General features: G+C 44.4%; 1 protein-coding gene and 1 non-coding gene across 3 annotated transcripts in view; one reads left to right on the top strand and one right to left on the bottom strand.

Moving 5' to 3' along the window:
- Positions 1 to 22,755, bottom strand: part of Wwtr1 (WW domain containing transcription regulator 1) — a 124,354-nt gene that overhangs the window by 27,480 nt on the left and 74,119 nt on the right. For both annotated transcript variants that reach the window (XM_005077900.4, XM_013119016.3), the window contains exon 3: positions 21,549 to 21,685. In XM_005077900.4, the coding sequence (XP_005077957.1) occupies positions 21,549 to 21,685 (137 nt within the window). The remainder of the gene's footprint in view (positions 1 to 21,548; positions 21,686 to 22,755) is intronic.
- LOC121143417 lies at positions 5,167 to 5,273 on the top strand. Its single transcript, XR_005880606.1, has one exon. It is a non-coding gene; the product is annotated as a U6 spliceosomal RNA (small nuclear RNA).

Raw genomic sequence — 22,755 nt, 5'->3', positions numbered from 1 at the left:
GGTCCTCTGACCAGTGCTGCCGAGGGATGCTGTGCAGTGACAATCTGTCACCCTTTCTAGCAAAACCCTTGGTCATTTCCACAAAACCTTAAGAGTGAAATGAGCTCTAAGAGGAGGGTGTTGCTGAAATCACTTCTATCTGTGCAGGGACCGTCTTTAGTCTCACTCACTGCTTTCTGCGGTGCTGGGCCACAGAGCACCAGTTCATAAAGAAGGATGGGGCCGGCTTCCCTAGCCCAAGAGCTGATGAATGGGAGCAGGGGGAGCTGTGAGCCGAAGGCTACGAGGCGCATGGATCAGGATGTTTGACAAATGTGGCCTCGGAGACATCCGGTGGCTTGCTCTTCTGTGTTCTAGGCTTGTTTCCCCCATGACAAACAGCTTTTGGCTCTACATACACAAAGAGCCAAGTGGAGAAAGCCAAACCATAAGGCAAACAACGGGGTTAAAGTTGATAATAAAAAAACAACAAAAACCCTCCTAGGTAGACATGGTAGACTGTGCAAAGAAAAACCAGTATTCCAGGGGCCAGGAGCTACATGGAAGCCAAAATTAAAAACAAAAACGATACAGACGTGACTTTATACCCTTCCAATTCTTCTCTACAAGTCGAATCTGATTGGGGGAGGGGAGGGGCACACCCAAGGCTAGCAAGGTCTCCTGTCAAGTCCTCAGTGGCTTCTCTGGTGACACTGGAGTCTGGAAGCTGAGTTCTCCACAACGTCTCAGCGGCAAAGCTGCACTTAAGTGAGTGGGTGAGGGCTCCCTAGACTCTGAGGCTTCCAGCCTGTGGCACTTGCTTCCTTTTCTGTCCCCCTTACCCCAGGCTGCCGGTAATGCAGACTTTCATACTGGGAGTCACCGAGGCTCACGAGTTCAATAAAAACACCCATGGCACCTCTACTTAAGGTGCCACGAAGGTGCGCTGGAGAATCTCTGGGACAGACACACAGAGAGCTCTTGAAAAGACGGGGTCTAAAAGAGAGCGAGGAGGCTGCATGTGCGGAACCCTGAAACACATGTCCTGGAGCAGGTGACCAAGGCCGGCGCTAACAGTGACAACATGTAATAATGTGATGTAATAATCGTATATAACTTGACACGATGAGAAAGCTGCTTGTTGGCTTTTTTATTATATATATTTTTTTTAAATCCCGTGGTCTTCTTTTCCAAAACCATTAGGCAAGTCTAATAGTGTGGGGGTGGGTGGAATCCATTTCTAACAAAGGGGAATTATTTAAACATCTAAGCAATACGCCTCAAAACTATCCAGGTCATGGAAAATAAGAACCTAGGAAATGGTCCCAGTCAAGCGTGTCTTGAGACATGTTAGATGCAGGCACTGTCTGTATGCTCTATGAGATGTGGAACAGAGAAAGATATCACATAGAAGCTAATAAAATCTGAATAAAGTATGTAACTTTTTTTATTTTTGTATTTACTTATTTCTTTGGTCTTTTTCAGATAGGATCTAATTATGTATTCCCAGCTGACCTGAAACTTGCTATATAAGCCAGGGCTGGCTTTAAACCAGGGCTGGCCTCCAAAGTTATAGTACTCCTCCAACTTTGGCCTCCCAAGTACATGAGTTACCACATCAGGCTTCCAGTGTGCATTTTAATTAGCAATAATGAGCCAATACCGCTTCATTAGTTGTTACAAACATAGCACAAGGATGTGAGATTTAACAAGCAAGTAAAACTGGGTGTGGAGGTATAGAAGCATTCTACTCAAATTTTTTATGAAAGTACAATTTCTAATTAGGGAATATAATTAATAATCAGACAGACACAGGAATGGGGGGTCTATAACATAATTCATGAAAGTAAACAGATACAAAGGAGTTGTTTCCAGGTGTGTTATGTTGTCAGCTGTGGAATGATAAACTAGAATGTATTTTACTGCTGAGTGTCTCAGTCTTGAATACACTCAAGAGTCCCTTTCCCTTTCTGAGAGGAATGTAAAGGTCCAAACACATCTATCCACCTTGCAGGATTCACTCTCCTAAGTACGAAAAAAAAAAAAAACTAAGAAATGCTGGCCAACTACAACTTAGTAAATGTCTTGGCAAAGCACTGAATTATGAAGAAAATTAAACTATAATTAAGCTCCTACTATATGCTGAGGTCTTTGAAGTTTAACAAGTTGCTTCTAACTCAAAGTCAGAGAAGGGAAACAGCAGCCAATGATGTTGAACAAATACATTCATATGTCTTTCAGCTGTTGTGCAAGATACAAAGTCATAGAAGAAAAAGCAAAATATACAAGTCTTGGCTGGGGGTTAGGCTGAGGCAGGAGAGTGACCTAAGTCAAGGTAGAGTTTGAGACCATCTAGAATGCTGCAAGACTGTCTGAAAGAAAACAAAAACAAAGGAAATAATAAAACAGGACAGGGGTTATAAAATACCAAAGTCTCCACACACAAATGTGTCCTGCTTGTCTAATTTGGACAGCATATTGTCAGTCATCGAGACAAGACCACTTTCTTGGCCAGTGGCTAACTTTTGCCACAAAGAAAGCAAACTCCATGAGAAGTTTTTTCTTTCATGCCATCATCTTCTCTGAAGTAGATTGGTGCTGCCAGGAGCAAACATGTCTCATTGTCATAAAAAAGGAAAAGAACCTACGTTATTAAAACATCTTAAATGACATATTCTGTAGATCTCAGAAGAGTTTGAAGACAACCTATCTATCTAAAATATATCTGTCTGACCTTGAAAACATACCTAATATGACTAGAAGTTCAATTGTAATTAAGTGACTGATTGCTAACCTGCAATTTCTTACTATCCTAAATAGTTGTAATAATAACTTTTAAGGGCTAAAAACTTGCATTACATTGTTAAATGAGTTGCCCAGTTACAATACCTTGAACAAGACTAGAAATGGGCAGTGTGTTTTAACAAAAATAACCTCAAGTTTATATTAATATGCAAAAATATCCAGGCCAATGTAAAATAATTTAAAACTAGTAGTTGCTTTTCTGGTTTAAAAGTAGATTCAATAATCCAGCTTTTTATCCTATTTCTATATCCCACCTTTTTCTTTTCAGGGTAGATTCAATAATCTACCTTTATATCCTATCATATCTACATCACCCTTCTTTTCAAAACAAGAACTCTGAATCTAATCTCCTTTGCTGAGCTTTTTTTCCTGACCATTACCAATAACAACTTGTAACCCACCCCCCTAAACAATGAGTTGTAGAATCATAGGCCATCCGGGTTGAAAACTTTACCCACAATCCCATTCTTTCTCCTCTCCACAAACCCTGAAACTGAGGTCTGACCAGTCACCCTAGCTTTCCTAGAAGTGAGGGGTTTCCTGGGACACAGGGCTAATCCAGGCAGTCTCTACCAAATGCAAAGGCTTGTGATGCTAGGCCTTTGTGATGACTCTCAGCTGTCCCAGGGTGACCTCATCATGACAGAATTCCTATAGAACCAGCAGTCATAACCAGTTGATAAATTTAAGACTAAGGCCATCAATTCAGGATGGGCGTCAGGGTGCCCCGCAACACCCATTCTTGGTGGGGGGGGGGGCATATGTTTTATTTGCTCTGTGTAATGGGGGTCTTGGTCCACTTTAGACCTGTGCTCCTCATACTTTGCTTTAGTGGAGGGTTCTTTCCTAGAAGACCCCATCTAGCTTGAAGCCAGGGTGCCCTGTACGGAGGGTCGATCAGCAGTTTGCCCGGGGCCTGGGCTGCTGTCAAGAGCGCAGTAGAAGAACTTCAACTGTGCTCTGAAAATTCTCTTGGGATCAAGTTCATGCTACAGGCATTTCCCAACTATCATGTTCAAATTTACACTTTCCTAGTTTAGAGACTATATCACAGTTTAGAGACTATATCCCAGTTTAGAGACTATATCCCAGTTTAGAGACTATATCCCAGTTTAGAGACTATATCCCAGTTTAGAGACTATATCCCAGTTTAGAGACTATATCCCAGTTTAGAGACTATATCCCAGTTTAGAGACTATATCCTAGTTTAGCTAATGTCTATACCCCTAGCATAAGCTATTGCTCACAGTTTAAAATGGATGACTTCCTCCAATTCACTGATTTTAGAGCTGAAGAAACTTGGAAAGTTAAATGACTCAGCACAAATCACACGCACACAGATCCCACCAAACTCAGGAAACCTAAAAGAGCAGGCTCACACGATGCTGTGCAGGCATCGGCTAAGCTAACTTGAAGAGGCTAGCTGGTTTCCTCTGTCCTGTATCATGAAGGAGTCTCTCGAAGACCCCTTAAAAAGACGGAAACAACCTGAGTCACATTTTGATGGTGCCCTGTTTGTGTGACCTAATTTTACACATGCAAAAGCTACACCACTTTGCTCTAGAACAATGAAAAAAGAAAAAAGACAAAAGAAGGCAGCTTTGAAAGATTATACTCCATGATCCACATCATGGCTGTAATACCAGACCTTCTGGTCATGTAATGATATGGAATTACAAGAAGCCATGCCAAAACATACAGGTGTAAATCATTTCTGACTTATATACAGACCCAGTGTGCCAGGTCTGCAAAATATTCCAGCAGGAAGTGTCTTGAGTACAGCTGCAGGCCTTTTCCTACACTCTGTTTATATGCTATGCATGGTTTAGCTGGCGAACAGGCCAAGCCCAGGTGTCACGCAGCCCTGTCTGACGGGAAACACATGTCCATGGAGAAGGAAAGAAAAGCCAGCCACACCGCAGGCCATGACACAGGGACTGCAGACACGTCTCTTGCCTTCTCTCGGCTTTTGCCAACAAGGAGTCACTTGTGTCTCTTATTTCCCAGAAACAGTATTAATCACCCAACAGGGTCAGAATGAATGAACAAACAAACAGACAGACAAACAAATACACAAAGCGGCTTCTCACTTCGAGGTGCATTTGGTTCCAAAAACCTGTAAAGAAGCTTCACTGTGCCGACCTCACACAGCGAAGCCTTTATTCTAATTCCGGGTAAGAATGCTATAAAGAAAATTCTCTGCTGGCTCAGTTGATAAGCACAGAGCTCAGGAACAATGTACGCATGGCTAAATGTTTCTTGATTACCTGTTTCAAGACTTCAAACCTTTTGCAGGTGCTCCGAAGGCTGACATGGACCTGCAACACAACTTGCATCTACTTCCCAGGCAACCTTGAAATTTAGTATCTAGAAATTATTTTCGTGCTTGCTTCGGCAGCACATATACCAAAACTGGAACGATGCGGAGAGGATTAGCATGTCCCCTGCACAAGGATGACATGCAAATTCATGAAGCATTCCATACTTTTAGGGTCCCCTGGCAATGGGACCATGATACAAACCTGGTATGTGAGCTAGCTTGCTGGAGCCCTCTCCCTATGTGGGATGCCATGCTCAGCCTTGATGCCTGGGAGAGGGACTTGGCTCTGCCCAACCTATTGTGCCAGACTTGGTTGACTCCTCATGGGAGCCCTTACCTGTGAGGAAGAGTGGACTGGGGAAGGGGGTGAGGAGGGGGGAGCAGGGGCAGGAAGAGAGAACTATGGTTGGAATGTAAAATGAAATTTAAAAGAATAAATAAATGATTTTCCTGCTTGTAACTCTGCCTGCCCACTTAAACAGTAACCTGGTCCACAGACCAGTGCACAAGTAACTGGGCACCACATCCACTCTGCCTAGATTGAGGATGAAACGCCTGTGCCGCCGGCTCTTGTGCTCTCTTGTGAGCGCTCTCTCCGGATGCATAGTTTATTAACTGTTAAAGAATCTACCTAACTGTCATCGTTCTAACACATCCAGAGAAATGTGGGTGTGGGCATGCGCAGACTCTAAGAGTTTTACTGTACTCTTCCACAAAGCCATCCTTCTGGTTTCAAATTGGTTACGGCGGCTGGGCACTCTTAGAGGAAGCAAGATTGCTTTACTATCCTCAGATAGCACTTTTATCCCGACAGGACATGTCATGTCTTTTCATTAACGGAGAAAGGTTACGGCCAAGCTGAAGAGCAGAGAAGGCGCACCCGCAAGGAGCGGAGGAAACGCTGCCAGTGGGCTAGTTTTAATCTGCTTGTGCGGATATTAAACCATCCCAGTAAATATCCTTATTGTGCAAAGACAATAGACACTAACCCTGCATGAGGTGACCTAAGCAAGCATCGGGACAGTTTATGAAAGGGGACTTTCAGTAACAATCAAACAGTGCAAATTACTGGCTCTGCAAGAAATCACAAAAATTACGATGAGGCATTGACAAAGACAGCAACGGGACATGGGCACTTTTCAGCTTAGAGCCACCGTGGGTGGGTGGGGGTGGCGGGAAGAGGGGGAACAAACAGGATTAGCAAACTATAATTTAACCAAGGGTGACGAGATTGAGAAAGCTGGTTAAACCATGTGGGTTTGCACAAGTGTGCACATCACATAAGACTGTAACTAGTTCTTAACAGGATGTCCAGGAAACGTTAATTGCTTTGGAAATAAAAAGGACCAATATGAATACTGGTTACTTGGGGGTGTTAAACTACACCAGTCATCATTTCCCGTACTCTATGGTTTTTTGTTTTGTTTTGGTTTTGTTTTTCTTTTTTTTTTTTTTTTCCTTTGTTTGGTTTTTCGAGACAGGGTTTCTCTGTATTGCTTTGGGGCCTGTCCTGGAACTCTGTTTTGTTTTTTGTTCAGTGATAGGAAAGACAGCTGGATCCCTTCCCTTCTTCCCTTCAGGAGACTATAGTCTAGAGAGCAGACACACAAACAGTGTCTATCCTTTTACTCAGTGACCACAGCGCAGGTCAGGGAGCACACCAGCAAAACAGTGTGTCCCTCACATGACCGGATGTTGTTGCACTCATAAACTCGCAGCCGCTGTGGCTGCCTGCACAAACCAGATATCATTCTAGCATGGAGTGGGAAGGGTTCCTGAGTTCCCACCCTAACTTAGGAGCTACAGGTAGTTGATGGCTTCTAGGGGAGGGAGAGTCCCTTTCCTTTATGGGCTTGGCTCCTGGCAGGTTGATGTTCCACTGGATGGCCCCACCCAGGAGTATATGAACACACAAACTGGAGTTAATGGGTTATTAAACAAAAACAAAAAAAGATGCAAAATTGAGGGGGACGAGAAGATAGGGGGAGGTGGATCTGAGAGGAGCTGAAGGAAGGAGATGGCAGGGAATGTGATCAAAATGCATCCTAAGAAGTTCTCGAAGATTTAATAAAGATACCTTTGAGGTTGAGAACGTTCCAGACCTATGACCTTAGGGTTGGTGTGCAGAAACAGTATACAGGCCATGTGTTCCAAGGCAAAGGGCAGGGGACAGGTTCTGTGTGTCCCAGAACCTATGGAAGGCACCATGTTAGCTCAATTCCAGAGATATAGGAATCTCCTTCAGGCATCGAGCTTTAACTACACAGGACACAGTCACGTGATTCACCTGCTATGACCAAATATAAAACTCTGGAGGGAAAAATCCAGACACAGAAATTAAGGAGTCCACTGTAAAGTTGCATGAAGGTCAAAGGCCTCAGAATTAATTAATGTCTCTCAGTTGCCTGTCTCCACCCAGCGAGGAGGTTCAGGGTCGCAGCTGGAGAGAAAAGTGACAGGGTTTTGTCAGGAATGGGAGGGACAAAGCAGCTTTGCTTTTAACACACAGCCAAGTCTGGTCCCAAGTAAAACCAAGTAAACGCCCAGAGCTCCGAGTTTTTACCGGGAAGGGCGTGCCAAAAGGGGTCGTGTTCTTAACTGAAACCACACAAAACACCCAACAGAAGAGCCGTGGCTCTCAATTGTCTAAGTTTCTTTCATGAGTTAAACTCCTGCCAGGGCTTCCAGAGGAGGCTCTGGGATCAGGCCCCGCTCCTAGGCAGGAAGGCTAAGAGGAAATCTCAGGAGAACGTCCACTCTCCCCTGCTTGTTGAAGACACCCTTAGACAGTGTCCAGACGTTAAGGAATCGCTGCTTAGTGCATTATACCCAGAAAAAAAAAGCTTATTTCTCCTCAAAACCATGTGGGCCTATCCCTCAGGAAGGACCTGACCCCTGCAAGGAGGCCATCAGAGCCCAGGAACCCAAGGCCCACACTCTCACCACACAGAGCACCCTGATGGTCTTTTCCCTTTAGCTTTACTGATCTGGCTTGCTGTCCAAACCGTATCACCATAGGATGACACATATCATAAAGGGGGAAGAGATCAATGTATAGAAGTACCAGACTTTCTCTCCTTCCTTCCTTCCTTCCTTCCTTCCTTCCTTCCTTCCTTCCTTCCTTCCTTCCTTCCTTTCTTACTTTCCAGAAGAATTAGTGGTTTGAATAAGGCTGGCCCTGCAGGCTCTTATATTTGTATGCATAGTCCTCAGAGAGTGGAACCGTTTAAGAGAATTAGAAGGATCGGGAGAGGTGGCCTTGTTGGAGGAAGTGTGTCACTAAGGGTGAGCTTTGCAGTTTCAAAAGCCCAAGTCAGGCCCAATCTCTCTCTCTACCCGCCTCCTGAAGACCAGGATGTAAAGCTCTCCACTACTTCTCTCTCTGCCCGCCTCCTGAAGACCAGGATGTAAAGCTCTCCACTACTTCTCTCTCTGCCCGCCTCCTGAAGACCAGGATGTAAAGCTCTCCACTACTTCTCCAGCACCAAGCCGGCCAATCTTCCTGCCAACCCTGAAAGAGTAAGCATGCCCCCAACTGAATGCTTTCTTTTCTAAGAGCTGCCTTGGTCATGGGAGCCTCTTCACAGCAATAAACTGGGACTAAGACAATTAGCGCAGTTTAATTAAGAAAACGAATATCCTGGAAGCTGCACCAGAAGTCACTAATTAAAAGGCCACATCAAAAGATATGCATACACCATTTCTCAAGGGCCCTGATGAAAGGGCGCATATCGGCGAAACGAACTTATGAAACATGCCCAAAGCTCCCATGCTGTGAGAAATGAAAATAAGTAGCACAAAACTATCCAGACTAATGTTTCCAGAAAGGATTACAACATGCATTCAGAAACACTCAAAAGGACAGTAACTGAAATCCTTAAGCTACATGTAAAAACGGGGCAGGAAAACAGGCAAAGCCGGGTGATGTCTCTGAATTCAATAAAAGCCTAGACAAGGCTAAAATTAAACTATGTAGATAGGTACACAAACGTATTGTCTATCAGGTAAACAATGCACTGGAAATTATCATTTGATGATCAGACATCCCAAGTCAGTCTCCACATCTTTGAGCACACGTCATTGACTGAAGATAGGAACACTTTTCCTCAGCCTGGTGGTGCTGGCGTTCACCTTCAATACCCAGCACTTGGGAGGCAGCAGTAGTCGGATCTCAGTGAGTTCAAGGCCAGCCTGGTCTACAGAGCTAGTTCCAGGACAGCCAGGACTGTTACACAGAGAAATCGTGTCTCAAAAGAACAGGAAGGAAGGAAGGAAGGAAGGAAGGAAGGAAGGAAGGAAGGAAGGAAGGAAGGAAGGAAGGAAGGAAGGTGTTTTCTCATAGTTTATTCTCTGTACTGAATATTAAAGCAGCCAGTGACTCAGCAACTCTGCCTCCACCCCCAGTGTTCAACCAAAACGATCAATGTTAGCATCCCTAGTCCTACAGTGTATCAACACTGTGTTCCTCTTGAGATATGATGATAAGATCAAATCACTCTTGTATTCCTGCCAAACAAGTATAACCAAAATCTAAGTCATAGGAGGTGGAGTCTACCAAATAGTCGGCCTATATATAGTCTTAAAATAAAAAAAAAAAGTTGAGATCCAGAAAAAATAGAATTGGGAAATCACCCCAGGCTAAAAGAATTTAAGAACGAGCTGGGGATAGAGCTCAATGGCAAAGCATTTGTGTAGAATGACTGAGTCCCTGGGTTTGATCCCCAGCACCACAGAAAGAAAAAGAAAAGGGGAGTCAACCAAATACAATGCATGTTTCTAATAGAAAATAACACTCATATGGACTACATTACATACAGAACTGTACCTGTGATAAAGTTCCCTGATTTTGACAATATCTAAGTATGCAGATGACAATGTCTCCCATGTTGCCTTCAATAATTAAAGGAAAGGGCTAGAGGTGTAGCAAAGTGGTAGAAAAGCTACAGAATGTTCCAGGCCCTGGGTCTAACCCTCAGCAACAGAAACAAAACTTTGCTACTATGATGTGTGGTAGTACATACCTGTAATCCAAATACTGGGGAGGCTGAGATGGCCACTAGCTTGAGGATAACCCATGAAACCTCTTGAGGGGGGAGGGGGAGGAGGAAGGGGAAAGGAGAAAAGAAAAGAGAGGAAGAGAGAACGAAAGAGAAAAAGAAAGAGATATATATGCATATACACACAGATAACCAAGCCAAGCTGTGTTGTCAAGCAAATTACCAACAACTAACAAGGGACAGATAACAGCAGTTCCTTGTACTGAACTTGAAACTCTTCTGAAGTTTAAGATTATTTCAAAATAAAGACTTTTCTTTTCCCTAAATAAAAACTACGTGACCAACCATACACCAAACTCAGCAGTTTTCGCCTGGCAGGGTCCAGAGAAACTGGGTTTGCACTTGGGTCAGTGTTTCCATTATATCCTTGGGCTTTGAGGATGCCCCTGCTAAACAATGAGTTTTGTCAAATGACTTGGATTTGAGAGCAAAAACAGAATCCTGGTTGTGAAATGTGCTACACCATGCTTACATATGGAAGAGAGAGAGAGAGAGAGAGAGAGAGAGAGAGAGAGAGAGAGAGAGAGAGAGAGAGAGAGAGAGAGAGAGAGAGAGAGAGAAATTAAACCTTATATTCCTCCCAGCTCCCAACCCAACTGTGACTTAAATAAAATATAAAAGCAGCTTAGTAAGGGAAGATGCAGGGCTCACAACCAGTTAGCCTTTCTGAAGAAATCCTCTGCAAAGTGCTCCCTGAGGACAACACACCCAGGTCAGGAAATTATAGGTTTTCTTAGGAGGAACCTGGGGCACCAAGAATTTTCATGGTTAACAGTGGAGACCTGATGTGAAAGCCTTACTTTTCCAAGCTCAGAACTGTAACACTGTGCTACTGCGGCCTTATGAAAGGAAGAAAACAAACACCAAAAGAAAAAGGGGGGGAGGAGTCAAGTGGGAGAATACAGAAAAAAAAAAAAAAACCCGCAAGCATCGACATGTAGAGTAAGAGATGACTCAGCCAACACCGCTTTGTCATTCATATAATACAGGCCCCATAATACAGGCCTCGAAATTCCCTCAGATTGCAAGAAAATATATTGTATGTCTATGAGAAGACTGGCTACAGAGCACAAGCATACGACGCGTCATGGGGATCTAAGAAGAGAGAATCGTGGGAACACCCCTAGGTCTTGTGGCCCAGGCAGCAGCAAGAGAAACAGTAAAAATGACAGTGATGTAGGCGCAGCATGCCCAGGCCTTCAGAATGGAGGAGCGCTGGCATTGGTCTGTGAGGACAGATGGAACGACCCAACAACCCTGAGGGAGAAGCCACAGCTCTAACAGTTCGGGCACTGACAACAGTGGACAAACCGGACAGATGTTTTTCTTGGTATCTTGAGGACGCTGTTTGGAACAGCTAAATGAAACTAAGCCAGAACTAAGCCAGCCATGTTCACGCCTCTCTTTCTCTTTCTTGTCCAACTTTATTCTTTCCAGCTCTGCAAATATTTAAGTCTTGGCAACGTTCAGAACTCACAACTCGCTCTTCTCTGGTGTCTGAGAAATACAATACGGGAAAAGAAAAGAACGAACGGGGAATGAAACATATGACTTGTGCTGGGAAGCAAAGTAATTCCCACTGAGATTTCCAGTTACGGGTTAGAAGAAAACATCTGGATACACAGGTTAAGAAACAGAACCAGAGGGAGAGCTAGGTGCCTTGGGAAAACATACTCCCACCGCTATTGGAAATTGTTTTATTAAAAGACCAATTGCCCAGGGCCTGGAGAGACGGCTCAGCAGTAAAGAGAGAGTACTCGGACTTACAGAAGACCTGAGTTCAATTCCCAGCACTTACATGGCGGCTCACAACTATCCACACCCCCAGTTCTAGGAGGTTTGTTACCCTCTTCTGACCTCCATGGGAACCAAGCATGCCACGGTGTCCAAGACACTCATACACAGAGAAAATAAAATAAGTCAGAGAGAGAGAGAGAGAGAGAGAGAGAGAGAGAGAGAGAGAGAGAGAGAGAGAGAGAGAGAGAGAGAGAGAGAGAGAGAGAGAGAGAGAGTGCAAAGGAGAATTCAACTCTCCAACCCAATCCCCCTTCACCATGGTCAGTCTTCAGACAATATTCCTCAACTTCATATAGGCAAACCATACCAAAACTATATTTTATATAATGTTTTTGGTTTTGTTCCTAAACAACATCCAAAGAAATTGGAAAAATGAAGTAAAGGAGAACCCAAAATGCACTAGAATATATATTGCAACAACATTTATAAAGGTAAAAGTAGAATAAACCTTTGGTCTATCAATGAGGGACTGGTTGAAGACCAATGACACAAAACTTTAATCCCAACTGCTGGGAGGACTGGGGTGGAGGACTGGGGCGGAGGACTGGGGCGGAGGACTGGGGCGGAGGACTGGGGCGGAGGACTGGGGCGGAGGACTGGGGCGGAGGACTAAGAATCCGAGACCACACGAGGTTACAGAGCGAAACCCTGCCCAAGCAATCAGTAACCAGGCTAGAATCTGGCTCGGTGAAAGAATGCTTGCCTAGCCCAAGTACAATCTCCACTTCTCCAGAAAGGAAAAAAGAAAACAAGCAAACAAACAAACAAACCCAAATTAATTGATTGAAAAACTAATGACCTCACTAGTTAAATAATTCACACAAGGATCATCATGCAGCCATAAACATAATACAATGATTTATAAACTAGAGAAGCAAGGCCAAGTCCATTCATACCTTAAAATAATTAAAATGTAATTTATTTATATGGAGGGGCTGGAGAGATAGCTTGGCTACCAGACGACCCACACATGGTTGCCGGTGGCTCACACGACCTTGAACCTCAGCTCCAGGGAATCCAGCACTCTCTTTTGATGTCTGTGGCTAACACACACACACACACACACAATCAATTCATTGTATGTATGTCCAAGGTACACATGTGGATGTCAAAGGACACCCTCCAAGCAAGGGTTCTCTCCTCTACCCGGTGGGTTCCAGGGATCCAGCTCAGGTCATCAGGCTTGGAGGACAGCACCTGCCTGGCGCACTGAGCCAAGACATGACAAGTACGTAAGGAAACATGGAATGATTCTGAGTAGCAAAACTAGAGTCGCTCTTTATTCTCTTTGTTGCTGTTGAACAGCATTAGCTGTAGTGACCAAATGGCAATTACTTCCTAGGGGCAGGCCCTCTTAAATCTCACTGCCTCAAATATAGCCAAGGCCTTCCTTTTGTCGTTGTCTTTCTTTTCTAGTTAGGAAGAGTGGGTTTTCTCCCTTTTGTACTTAAACAAGTACCTGGAGTACCCACCAAGGCCTCTCATATGGTATTATTTTGCTGACTTCATCATGGAAAACTGTTCAGACAAAGCATGGAAGAACAGCTGTCCCTGACCACCACCAACTGCAAAACACCGGGGAGTAAATTTAGACTTCTAGAAAGGAAAAGGAAATCAATCAGTTGATACCCCAGTTTTGGGGTGGTTGGTAGGTATGAAGATCACACACAGGAAGAGATAATATCACCAAGGACCCAAAGCTCAGATCAGAGAGCAATGTCAAGTGTCATTCAACACTTCCCAGTTTGGATCAAGTGACTGAATGACAGCCATCCCAGAATTATTGGTGCTGGGGCGGAGGGTTGGGGAGGAGGTGAGGCTCCGACTTTATGTGGTAGAAATCCTCCAGAGCAGGGGATGTTGCCAAGGAAGATAGGTGACAGATAGGATTTAAACTATCAAACTCTTCTCAGTACTCCCAACAGAGGCATTTACTATTTGAAGAAGAAATTTATTCAACTATGTATATGTTTAAAATGTTCATTTCCTTTATAGTTAGGACTTTGGATTTTGTGTTATTTTATTTCCCCATATTTTCTCTCCAAGTAGGTTATGTTTCTTTTATTGAGTGAAAAGTTTGGGTTTTGTTGGGTTTTTTGTTTTTGTTTTTTAAAAGAAAACCACTTGACACTTTGAGCTTTTTCTGGAGAGAAAGAAGATGGGGCACTCAGGAAAGTCCCTGAGTGAAGTGCAGGTAAAATCAGGAATGTTCTACAAACAAATCCTTGACTCGACTAGTCCAGGATGATTACTGTTAAAACAAATCTTCAGAGTCAAGTATCCCCCTTGTTCCCAAAGAAGCATCCTGGGACACTGTTACTTCTTGGGGGGCCACTGCCTGGAAGTCCTATGTTTGCACGTACATTCATTTGTCTTAATGGGGTCCCATGCCTGGCTGAGACAGCTTTCAAAGCACTGAGAACGGCAAACATTCCCAGGCCAACCCTACATCTCGGAGCCGCAGGACTGCCGGGACTGAGACAAAAGAACTACATGTCATGTTCTCTTTGTAAAAAAGAAATACTTTCACGTTGATGAATGATGTTAGTATTTATGAGAAATATCACAACGTGCAGAAGGGGATGCATTCCTCGGTCGGAACTCACAGTGTGAATGTCACCCCAAAACTCGTCTGTCCGTGAACTGTCACCGAGGGGGCTGGGCCAGATTTGCTTCTCGGTACAACAGGCAAAAGCACAACTTATTAACAGAAGTGCCTGGTTGATAAAAGCTGCCACACCCAGCTTCAACCAGAAAGGTGGTATACTCTTGCAATCTCAGATTTAGGGGGTTTGAAACAGGAGGATGGAGAATTTGAAGCCAGCTGGGCTACACAGTGGGTTCCAGGCCAGCCTTGGCTATATAGTGAGACCCTATCAGAACAAAATCAAAGCGTATGGTGGGTTGAGGACTCCTGAAGGAAGAACATAAATTCCCTTCTAATAGAGTAGAGCAAAGGCTCTGCCACTGACGGTGCAGGGACCAGGAAAATCTAATCCTTCAGATCACAAGAGTAGTCATGACAGTGCATTTCCTAGTGACCTTGCTGTTCAGCAGGCACCAAGGCACGGACTATCTAACTCCTCAAGACAATACTATCATGAGGATCTGATAAGTAGCATCATTTTGTAGGCTCGGGAATTAAATTACTGACTCAACAACAACAAAGTGCAGTTATGACCTCACATTACCCACTGTATAAAACAGCCCCCCAATGTCCCCTCACCCGGGTCCACACTGTAGCAAAGGGCTGAGCTAACTAGGAGCTCCATTTCCCACACATCCGTTGCTCTATATACTACAATACTACTTAATGTGAGCATCTTTTCTTTGACCCATATTTCCTTTTATTTTTTCCTACCATAAAAAATTTTTGGAGGCAGGGTCTCTCTTTGTAGCCCTGACTGGCCTGGAATTCATTATGTAGACCAGGCTGTCCTTGAACTCCAAGAAATCTGCCTGTTCCTGACTCCCAACTGCTGGAATTACAGGTACTGTCACGTCACACAACTGCTTTTAAAAAATGGAATGGTTCTTCCCTAGGCTCCAGGAGGCCAGAGGATCTGGAGTTTCCTTGTGTCAGAGGCCTACGTGCCTTTTCTGCAGTCTGTCATGGCTGCTAAAGCAGGGGGCTGAGTGGGGGTCTGGTCCCTTCAATTAATAATAATTAAAATCAACAGCCTATTTCAAAAACAAAATTTTATCTGTTTTATGTTATGGGGGGGAGGGAGGGAACTTTCCTCCTTCCCTGTGTTGCTCAGAAGAGAGGACCCTTAACATATTGACAGTCCCCAAAAACAATACTCACAGGGCTCAAACCTAGAGATCTGTACTATCTCCTATCTAAATTCCCAAGGTATCTTCCTTCCTCCAAGGCCCCAGGAATGTCTGGTAATTCAGCCTTACAAGCCACAAACCTACTTAGACAAAAATCAGTCAACCAAATGGGGAAAACATGAAAATTAAAGCAAGTTGAAAATTATACCATGTTGGGAGTGATTATTTGAATTAAAGTAGAAGAAAGCAGGTTTTTGCCAAATTTCCCCTTCAGAAGCAATTTCCTGCTAGAAAATAGAGGGAGTCTGGGCATACAGCCACCCTGACAGTCTGCAGAGTCCCCGTTCTTACAAAGTCACTAAATCCGAGATACAGGTAAGCAATAGGCCTCCCCTCACACAACTAAAACAGGATTAGAGAGATACAAACTCAACTATAGGAACACACCCAGAGAGCACTTGGAACTCACTAGATACCTGGCTAAGAAGAATCTTGGGAGCCCAGAGCAGAGGCACAATCGTCCAACCTAACACTTCCTGAGGCCTATGAAAGGAGATAAGAAGTTCAAGGTCATCCTGTCCTACAAGGCAAGCTAGGGGTCAGCCTGGCCCAGTCTCAAAAACACAAACAAGAAGTGTGGTGTACACGCCTTTAATCCCAGCACCAGTGCTGGGAGACAGAAGAAGGAGGAGAGTTCTAGGTCAGCCTGGCCTGCGTGAGTTCCAGGTTAGGCAGGACTACCAAGGAACCCTTGTCCCAAACACAAAACAAAGAAAGGAGGAAGAGACATGTCACCCTGGGACATGGCCACATTGGTTTCATCCCAACCATACAAGGGTAGCTCAATATATGCAAATAAATGTAATGTAACATGTACAAATAGACTTGAGGACAGAAAGTTTTAAAGCATCTCCTGTAGAAAAGACCTTTGACAGGTTAACATCCTTCATGTAGCCTTGGAGAAGGCTACAGCCATCATTATAGTAAATGGCACAAAGCTGACATTTCTTTAAAATCAAAAATGAGACAAGGGTGCCACTCTCTCCTTGCCTGCTGAAAGTGCTTGAGGACTCGCTTAGAAGACCACCGGAAGAAAGAAATGGATACAAATAGGAAAAGATGGATGTCAAAGTACTATTATTTGTAGATGACATGATCCTGTACTTAACAAACCCACAGACCCTAAAGAATTAACCAGAAAGTTTCTTTTTCTTTTCTTTTTTCTTTTTTTTTTCTTGTATTTGTACTTTTACATTTTTTAAATTATATGGGTATGGGCATGGGTATGGGTATGGGCATGGGTATGAGCATAGGTATGGGCATGGGTATGAGCATAGGTATGGGTATGGGTGTAGATATGTGCCCATGAGGGCAGGTGGACCAGAGACATTGGATTCTTCTGGATCTGGAGTTCCAGGCAGACAAGAGCACTTGATGCTCTTGCAGAAAAGTGGGGCTTGGTTTCCAGGAACCACAAAGCAGCTCCCAATTTTACAGGTTCTGACAACCAGCCTCAAAGATACCAAATATAAACAAAAACATGCAGGCAAACACATAGAAAGTTTATTTTAAAAAGAGGTGTATGTTATTGTATTATATGTCAGCTACTATTGATATATATTCCTAGACAACTACACCCATACAGAAAATAAAAGATTTGTTTCTGATAAATTTAGCTATATTACCTGACATCACAGGTTTATGAATACTTAAGATTAACCTTTAAAAGGTGCTAATTATATTCTCTGTGAATAATGCAAGTGTCTGTATTTTGACATTGGTTTCACACGTACTTAAGCAACCTTCCACTAAGGGGGAATATCACTTAAGCTCACCTGCCAGCTGCATTTCCCTCATAAGCGCCAGAGTTCTAATTTTAAGTTAAGGGAGAGGAAGAGGGCATGTCCTTTTTAATTCATAATATGAGCCACAGGAAGTACTGTGACTTAAAATAAAATGCTCTGAGTAAATGATTTAATTCTGGATTCATGCTGCGGTGTGGGGTTAAAGGGGACAGCAGATGAATGCAGAGATGGCTCAGTGGTTAAGATCAGTGGCTGCTCTTCCAGAGGTCCAGGGTTCAATTCCCAGCAACCATATTTGCAGCTCATAACTATCTGTAACTCCAGTTCCAGAGGATCTGACACCCTCTTGGGGTCTCCATGGGTACTAGGCACACAAGTGGTACATGTACACACATCCAGGCAACACATCCATAGACATAAAATAAAACTGAAATTTAATAAAAAAGAAGGTTGGCCCAGGGGTTAAGCTTTTGCATAGCATGAACGAGACTCAGGGTTCAACCCCTAGTTCCATAAACAAGCAAATGAAAGCCACTACCCTTGTGTAACTAGAAATCTGCAGAGTAAGGAATTTCATTCAGCTGCAGGTGTTTCAGAATATTTAGATCACAGTTTTGTTTAGGGTGAGCATGTGTACACATATGGGGTCACATGCGCCTTGTTATCAGATTTTTAGTGTTCAAGGTCTTTCTAATTATTACACTTCCTGCTTTTACAGTTTTAAATTTTTGTAGTTATTTGTTTGTTCTGTACATGTCATGACGCATATGTGGCGGGTCCAGTATATAGGTTCTGGGGAACAAACTCAGGCTATCAAGCTTGGGGGGTAAGCACCTTTACGTCAACATAGCTTGTATAATTTTTAAAACTAGGAAGAATTCATTAAAGAACACAGCCAAGCACAACTGATTTCACATTGAATGTATCAGTGACACACCAATAACCTAAATATCTACCAGGTAGGAGCTAGCTAAATAAACTGGACGTGGCATATTAATGTGCTAAGTTACTAAGCAATTCCACCCAAGAGAGGAAAACTTATACACATATATGGATAGATAAGATTTGTCCAACAATGCAGAACAATGGTCATAATATGCTAATATTTGTACACATACACACACATACACACACACACACACACACACACACACACACGACTGAAAACACTGCATGGCTCTAGGAAGCACATTCAAGGTCTGAGTAAATAGAAATTGGAGGAATTTGCCTTGCCTGGGGGGGGGGACTTGAAATAGGGTTTCTCTGTCTAGTCCTGGCTATCCTGGAACTCACTCTGTAGACCAGGCTGGCCTTGAGTTCACAGATCTCCACCTGCCTCTGCCTCCCAAGGGCTGGAATTAAAGGCGTGCACCACCACCACATAGCTGGAAGAAGTTTTTGAACACTTCTCTGACATGTGTATGTACATCTGTGTGTGTGTTTCTGTGCATAAGTGTCTGAGTGTGTCTCTCTGTTTATATTGTCTGTGCGTGTGCATGTGTGTGTGTGTGTGAGAGAGAGAGAGAGAGAGAGAGAGAGAGAGAGAGAGAGAGAGAGAGAGAGAGAGAGAGAGAGGAGAGAGAGAATGTATAGGAGTTCACATACATGCGCAGACAGAGCACAACCATGGGTGTTAGTTCTCAGGTGATGGGGTTGTCCTTCTATATGCTATGAATATATGTTTCTATTGGTTGATGAATAAAGCTGTTTCAGCCAAGGGACAAGCAAGATGTAACCAGGCAGGAAGTACAGGTGGGACTACTAAACTAGGAGAAAGCTGGGAAGAGAAACACAAGAGAGTGAGTCAAGACAGAGATGCCATGTAGCTACCAGGAAGGTAGGATGTGTGGGCGTTCTCCAGTAAGATCAGACCATGTGAAACTACATAGATGATGTATTAATGGATTAATAATTAATAATTAAATGGGTTAAGAAGCCTGAGACATAGGCCAAATAGTTTACAATTAGTATTAGCCTGTGAGTTTATTTGGGACTGAAGGGTGGGAGGAGCAGGGCTGGACAGAAACTTCCGTATTTGTTCAGGCAACGCCAGCCTTTTCTTTGCAAATGGGTCTCTTGCTAGTCTAGAACCGGCCAAGTAGGCTGGACTGGTTGAAGGCCAAGTTCAGTATCTGCCTGGCTCATGTTCCCAGCACTGAGGTTGCAAGTGCAGGCCATAGCATCCAGCTTTGTCGCCTGGGTTCTAGGGATGCTGAGAAACCCCCAAAGCTCCAAGTGTTGGAATTTAAAGTATGCTCATGACAGCCATTTTTGTCCATTGTAACTGATTTCAAAGTTAAGGTCAAGAGTTGAGGATACACCACAGTAGCAGAGCAGATGTTCAGCATGCACAAAGTCCTGGGTTCATTCCCAGAAAGACACGCGCACACTCTCGAGCACGCACGCGTGTGAGCACACACACACACACACACACACACACACACACACGCACGCACGCACTCACTCATGCACGCACACACACAGTGAAAGGTAAATGGTGGAATTAGTCTGTCCTCTAGTTTCTCTACAACGCTGACACCCTCTCCTCACACACTTCAGTGATTTGGGGGTTGGGAAGCTTTGGTTTACGACTACAGGTAGAAGGACTAGGGCCGTCTTCCTTTAACGGTCAGCTGCTTTGGGGATGCGACGCATGTGCACAAGCTCTGGACCCGCGGGTCTAGCGTCCCTGGGAGCCTCGAGTCTCCTTAAATCCACACTCACTCCGGCAAAGCGCGGGAGGGGAAGGAGCCGGGGAGCGAGGCTTCCATTTTTATCCAGTTTATTCCTGAAGATGCAGGAAGAGATTCCGGTTACTCCCTAAATTAACTGCTGGGGGGTAAAGCATCACCAGATATCTACTGAGACGTGGGAAACATCGTCAGAGAACAGGAGCACCTTTCTATAAAGCCGTTAGCCCGCTCTTAGTTTCCCTCCTTCAGGAGGCCGGAGGGGAGTGGCGGAAAAAATACGAACCCCACCCATCTGCTCATCTTCGATGGTGTGTTCAAAAGCAAAGTCGGGGAGCAGAAGTACCCTCTGTTCTAAAAGCCACACTGAGAAGCTGTAAGGAGCATAGGTGAAGGAGCCGCCTGCAGGTCACACACTTAAGAGCCAGCTACCAAAACCAGAACAGCTGAGGTTCAAAACCCTGGCTCCCTGTTGTCTACAAGCTACATGACTCAGAAAGCTTCCTCGCCTATCCATCGGGGAGCCCTGCTGCTGTCTGGGACTGTGGGTTTAAATGAAGCCTAATCCCAGAACCCCGCCTGCTGGCAGGGCCCATATGCATAGTCTTCAAGCGCCTAATTACAAGAAGGCAGCAGATGTTTTGCTTGCCCTGCTGTCTGAATGAAGACAAGAGTTCCAGGTTTCTCAAAGAACCCAAGAAAAATAAAGAGAATGTCAGAACTCTGCTGGAGGCCCTGAGCACCAGTGTCACAAATTATACCGCAAAAACATGAAAAAGGGGAAGCAAGGGACCCAGAGAGAACCCAGAGAGGACCCAGAGAGAAAAAACCATTCCGCTGCACGACAAGGCAGGCACAGCTGTTTCGAGTCCCAAAGCCACTGGGCAGACTCTGTCAGGTGCCAAGGAAATTCCCTGGACAGGTCTCATGCAGTACTGTGGGTTCCCGCCCTGCCCCCCACCCTAACCCTCTCCAGCCTAGGGTCTAGCCTTCATTTCACTTCCCCGGCTTCTATTCTATTCTGTTCTGTTCTGTTCTATTCTATTCTACTCTCTCTCTCTCTCTCTCTCTCTCTCTCTGCCCCCCCCCCCCCGCTTGCCCTCTCTCTCCTCCTCTCTTTCTCTTCTATTCCTCTCTGACTCTCCCCCCTCCCTTTTCTCTCCTGGCCAAGTTCAGTCTGGACAATTCCAGAGGCCTCTGGCTGAGCTCACCCCCTCCCCCACAATAAAACCCTTTTCCTCAACCACACCTGGGATTGGTCATGTCTCTTTTTCATTCAGACTCCTCCTTCACCTAAGAGTCAAAGGTTGGGGCTTACCAAGATTGGGCTGGGACACCGCCATGGACCTTTGGGGTACCGATGCAGAGGTGACGGCCGGGTGGAGGTTCACATGACTCAGGGGCTGACTCATCGCCTTCCTGGGGTCTTGCCATGTGGTGATTTTTTCTATGTGACTGAAGGAAGGAAGACAATTAATTACTCGTTTGACCATCAGCATTGTCATGAACATCACCATAGGCATCAGGGACACTGGTTTCTTCCCCTTGGGTCAGCTTAAAAGTGGTGGACACATTGCTTTTGGTTTCACCCAAGGACTCTCTAGCCCATTTGGCCCTACATTCCGGTCCAGGCACAGCAAGGACTGAATATACACATTAACACCTCGGCTTCCTCACTCCCTCAATTCCTCACTCACAGATGCCACTGGGGGGCAGCCCTCCAAAAGCTGGCCCCCATACCCCCCCAAACCACATCACAGGCTTTACAGAACCTGCCCACCCCATCAAGTTCAGCCTTCAGTGAGTGGGCTCCAGTGTGTGGGTGTGGGGATGGGTGTGAGTGGGTGTGTGGGTGGGTATATTCTAAATATTCGCAAATTCATGCAGTACCCCTACTTTCTTTATAAACAGTACCAGAGATCTTTCTATATCCATTAAAGACAATAAACCATGACATTCTAAACTGAATATTATCCCTTTGTTCCGGTCTTATAATCAGGTTTGCCTCTTCCTGTCAAACCCTCCTTAGACACTTCCTGAGATACAAAAGGAATGTGACTGTTCTTTCGGTTAAACACACCTGAATTTTGAATAACAAAGGTGTTCTTATCTTTAGTGTTAAGAAACTACAACAGCTATCTCTCTGGATTTGTGCTAGATATAGACATCTCCTTCCTGTAAAGTTGTATTCCCTTTGTTTTCCTTTCTTTCTCTCTGTATTTCCTTTGGTTTCTCTCTCTCTCTCTCTCTCTCTCTCTCTCTCTCTCTCTCTCTCTCTCTCCCTTCCTTCCTTCCTCTTTTCTTAGTTCTGTTTTTTCCTTTCCTCCCAGTTAAATGCTTCTTCCAAGACTGGGATGTGTTAACATGGGGAACTCTTCCATTACCAAGAGTGAAGACACGGGTGTTCTTCTAAGAGCTTCAAACTGAGTATAAGTTTTTAAAAATCAATAATATGAGGTTTTAAAAATAAATAATTAATAAACCAAAGGCCAACTGCTGAGCATGTGGAGGGCTGGGGCTGGGGT

The sequence above is a fragment of the Mesocricetus auratus genome, unplaced genomic scaffold (genome assembly GCF_017639785.1).
Source record: "Mesocricetus auratus isolate SY011 unplaced genomic scaffold, BCM_Maur_2.0 Super-Scaffold_100011, whole genome shotgun sequence".
Classification (NCBI taxonomy): domain Eukaryota; kingdom Metazoa; phylum Chordata; class Mammalia; order Rodentia; family Cricetidae; genus Mesocricetus; species Mesocricetus auratus.
The sequence above is the reverse complement of the archived record's forward strand: the minus strand, read 5'-3'. Positions and strand labels throughout refer to the sequence as shown.